The sequence below is a fragment of the Ictalurus punctatus genome, unplaced genomic scaffold (genome assembly GCF_001660625.3).
Source record: "Ictalurus punctatus breed USDA103 unplaced genomic scaffold, Coco_2.0 Super-Scaffold_100056, whole genome shotgun sequence".
Classification (NCBI taxonomy): Eukaryota; Metazoa; Chordata; class Actinopteri; order Siluriformes; family Ictaluridae; genus Ictalurus; species Ictalurus punctatus.
This window is the reverse complement of record NW_026521088.1, coordinates 1,014,491-1,018,903: the sequence shown is the minus strand read 5'-3', so window position 1 is coordinate 1,018,903 and position 4,413 is coordinate 1,014,491. Positions and strand designations below refer to the sequence as shown.

Genomic DNA, 4,413 nt, shown 5'->3' with positions numbered 1-4,413 from the left:
CTCTGGATGGATCGTGACTGCCATCATGTGGCCCAGTTTAGGAAGTGCATGTTTCTATGATTTTTTTTAGAGCAGCGTTTCCCTACCTTTTTTCAGTCACGGCACCCTTTGAATATTTTCAAAAAATTTGTGCAGCCTACACAAACACTGATGCTAGACAGCGTTAAGCCTGGTTTATACTCGACATGTCCGGCAAAAATGATGTCATTGCGGAGTGTGCGGTCGAGCGTGTTGAGTGCGTGAGGCTTCATTTCTCATGGCGGTCTGCATGGCGCCGGATCCGGAAATGAATGACTTGGAGGCGACTCTTGCCGGAAAGTACCATAGAGAGAGCCAGATGGCACAAAATTCATGGAAAGGTTTTTAAAATAGTGATTTGGATTTGCTTTGTACATACTGCTGAGATAATAAAGCCAAAACTGAAAGTTTTTTGGGGTGCACCATGTTTTCATTCATCAGTATCTTCACAAATAAACACAGTCACTACGCTACACCATCAGACACAGTGATTACACCTCATTCTGCTGTCTTTATACGCAGAGACCTTTACACTGATGGTGAACATCCAGAGTGATCATTCTGTAATATCTTTCTTTTCTCTCTATACATAAAGAGATATTTACACTGATGGGAGAATATAATAATCACTTGGTTTTGTAAATGTGAGAAATGACATCTGCAGGAAGCTCGACTTTTTGATGTCTACAGTAATTGTTAACATTTACAAAATGAGCCTACAATAAATAATAAGTCTATTTAATGAAAGTGAAGGTCCATGTTTAATAAAAATCTAATAGAATGAATAAAATAAATTGAGGTTGTTTAGTTCAGTTTTATACATGTTCTCATATTTATAGCTGTGTGTTGTTGTAATGCGACAAGTGATAATGTCACGGTTTATTGGGTTTTATATGATTATTATTATTATTATATAATTTATTATTATTATTGTTATGAGTGTGTATCTGTCTTATTATTTCTGTGTCTGTGTTATTATTTCAGACATCAGATATTTCTCATCTATATTAAATGTTTTCTACACATTTGATCATTTTAGAAAATGTTTGAAGGATTTTTACACACACCCCTGCTCTCATCAGACAGAACCTCGATTGGGAAACACTGGCTTAGTTACTCGTCTGACCAATGTGTTTAACTTACTCTCCATCATCACTTTTATTCTGAGTAACATTCATTATTCACACAAAAACTACTTACATACCAATCCTCACTAATATCAGGATACTCGCTCTCATTAAGGGGAAAACCAGAAAAAATACATTTCTGCAAATATTTAAGTAAACTTACTCAGTGTATGAGTTCTGCTTCTTTATCTAATGATCTGCTGAGTGTTTCTACTTCCTGTTATTTTATTTTAGTTTATATATTTGTATAGAGCTCAGTAGAGAGACAATTGTTTGTGCACAGCTGAATGAAGCCACGAGATAATAAATGAAGGTAATGAAATGATAATGTGTGTGATGTAGATTTTACCAGACTTTTAATTCTGTTCTCTGTATTTGCAGCGTTTTCAGGCTTATACTTTCAGTATTTACAGGCCTTTGCTCGATGGATCAGAAAGCTGTATGATAACAAACCATATCTCTCTTTCTCTCTCTGTGTGTGTGTGTGTGTGTGTGTGTGTGTATTTATTACCCTTCCTCACTGCCCCCCCCCCCCCCCCGAATAAACAGGTAGACAGTGAAAGTGAAAGTGAAAGTCAGTCTCCATTTAGTGTGGAGAGGAAAATACACCATTTCAAAAGTAAAAACACAGTGAGTATCTACATCTAAAGCTATAATATATAAACACACTGATGTACACCAGAAGCAGAATAGTATTGTGGGTTTGTACTGAAGTTTGAATGTACACAGGTTGTTTTATGACTTGATACAGTGACTATTTCCTGTAAGTGAACTCTGTGCTGATACAGGGTTTGATTTAACACGCCGATGTTGCAGTGAAGTAAACGTGTGTCCTGCTGTAATCTGGAGAAGGAGACATGACCTCCAACATGAGTGTGTCTGGAGAAAAGGACTTAAAGAGAGACGAGAGGTGAGTAACTTTTCCATTCACCAGCAATAAACACACACCGTCTCATGGAACAGATCTGTATCTCTAAACACTCACTAGTTAACAGAGGAACTAAAGTTTGCTTTAAGGTGTTTAATAGCAGTGAATATATCACTGATCTGATCTAAGAACAGTTTAGAGAAATCATTCACTGAGAGAAGAGTAAAAAGGACTGTGCAATGTGGAGAAGAGCAGCGTAGCTTTGAATCGGTGAATTCTACAGGCTTTAAGACCCAGCTGAGTCAGTTATCTGTGATTGGGACTCCTGACATCAGTGTAATTCCTGAGGTATGAGGTGTGTCTCCTGTTTGAATAAGTGTGCAGACTGGAGCTGAATTAAAAAGATGGAATTATTGGTGTTTAATGATGAACACATTGTGTAACAGTGCTGAGACAGCAGAGTATTAATTATTGCTGATATTTCTGTTTAATTCTAGAATGAAGGAGGGAAAGAGATCAGACTCACCAGAACCCAGCTGTGTGTCCATGAAGAGTGACGCGTCAATGGATTTTCCAAATCACTTCAGAGACGGAGCCAGTTCTCCTGATGTGAGGTCAGTACAGTGAGGTGTTTTACAGCAATGTTCCACCTGATCAAACTCACTGGTCTCATTCTGAAGCCCTTCATGATCTTTATCAGGTGTTGAAGCAGTAAAACACTAAACTGTGCAGTGCTGCAGCTCTCAGACTGGCGGTGAGGAAAACTGCTTTAAGAGTTCAGTTCAGCCTGCAGTCCCTGAGCTGGAGGGTCTGTGGTGCTACACAACAACATTTACACCTGGACATTAATGACTAGATCACTATTTTATTCATAAACATGTTAGTGTCAGTGAGAAATCCTGAAATCAGTGTATTGTGTTAAGAGGATAGTGTTATATATCTGTCTCTGTATTTATTAGTGTGTGTTGTGCAGCTATGAATACATATAGTCTATATCACATCATGTGTTTTATTTCTTCACAGACCACAACAGAAGAAATCAAACCTCAGCAGAAATCAGTTGGACTCCATATTCAAGGTGTGTGTCTTTTTAATGTGTGTAACTTGTGTGTGAATATGTTGCAGGTTTTTTTTTTTTTATTTAAGATCATGACAATTTACAGATTTAATAATGTGCAGCAGCATTATGGGTAATTGGACAGAATTTCAGCTGTAACTGTGGTAATAGAAAGAGACTTTTATTCTTTTCATAAAATAAAAGCATCTCTAAGTGTGTAACATTATAATATTTAGATGTGTTCCTGTGTGTTTCTAAGCAGGAGCTGGAACACAAAGTCATCACTCTGATAAAGAATGAGCTGAAGACATTTAGGAAGCTCCTGAGTCCAGATTACCCAGCATGCACTGAGAGGGAGGTGGAGGATGAGGAGGATCTGCACAGTGTCAGAGAGGTAGCGCTGAAGATCACACTGCACATCCTGAAGAACATGAACCACACAGATCTCGCTAACACACTGCACAACAGTAAGAGCTCTGAGTCATGGCTTTATTCCATCAGGTCCACTTTAGAGAAAGGAAATAGTTTTAGATAGGAACACTTTTAGTTTGAAGTTCGAGTTTAGTATCATGTACATCTGCTGCGTTTCTGTTCTGTTCGTGGTCCAGCTTGTGGTGACTCTGTACAATGGTCCTGTTCCTTCAGGAATATTTACTACATGAATCAGGAATGAACAGCAGCATTTCAATTTTACATTTAATCCTGTGTTCAGTGATTTTACATTAAAACATCTTATTACTTTGTTTATTTAGAGTCTGTGGCCTCTGTGTATCAGACAAAGCTGAAATCCAGCCTGAGAGAGAAGTTTAAAAGAATTAATGAAGGAATCTCACAGCATGGAAGCTCAGCACTTCTGAATGAGATCTATACAGAGCTCTACATCACAGAGGGTTGGAGTGGAGACGTCAATAATGAACATGAGGTGAGACAGATTGAGACAGCGTCCAGGAGACCAGCAACACAGGAGACACCCATCAAATGTAATGATCTCTTTAAAGACAAGTCCATCAGAAGTGTGCTGACGAAAGGGGTTGCTGGAATTGGAAAAACAGTCTCGGTGCAGAAGTTCATTCTGGACTGGACTGAAGGAAAAGCAAATCAGGACGTCACCTTCATGTTTCCACTTCCCTTTCGAGAGCTGAATCTGATGAAGCAGAAACATCTCAGTCTGATGGATCTTCTTCATCACTTTTTCCCTGAAATGAGAAAACTAGAATTAATAGACTCCTACAAAGTGCTGTTGATCTTTGATGGTCTGGATGAGTGTCGACTTCCTCTAAATTTCCAGAAGAATGAGAGACTGTGTGATGTGACAGTGTCAGCCTCAGTGGATGTGCTGCTGA

The 4,413-nt window shown here is 38.6% G+C and overlaps 1 protein-coding gene across 1 annotated transcript in view; it reads left to right on the top strand.

Moving 5' to 3' along the window:
• The first annotated feature begins 1,691 nt into the window (after window positions 1-1,691).
• Window positions 1,692-4,413, top strand: part of LOC128630366 (NACHT, LRR and PYD domains-containing protein 3-like) — a 90,019-nt gene continuing 87,297 nt past the window's right edge. The window contains exons 1-6 of the mRNA XM_053678832.1: window positions 1,692-1,775; window positions 1,934-2,055; window positions 2,511-2,627; window positions 3,037-3,091; window positions 3,333-3,537; window positions 3,823-4,408. Coding sequence (XP_053534807.1) covers window positions 2,003-2,055; window positions 2,511-2,627; window positions 3,037-3,091; window positions 3,333-3,537; window positions 3,823-4,408 — 1,016 coding nt within the window. The 5' untranslated portion in view covers window positions 1,692-1,775; window positions 1,934-2,002. The remainder of the gene's footprint in view (window positions 1,776-1,933; window positions 2,056-2,510; window positions 2,628-3,036; window positions 3,092-3,332; window positions 3,538-3,822; window positions 4,409-4,413) is intronic.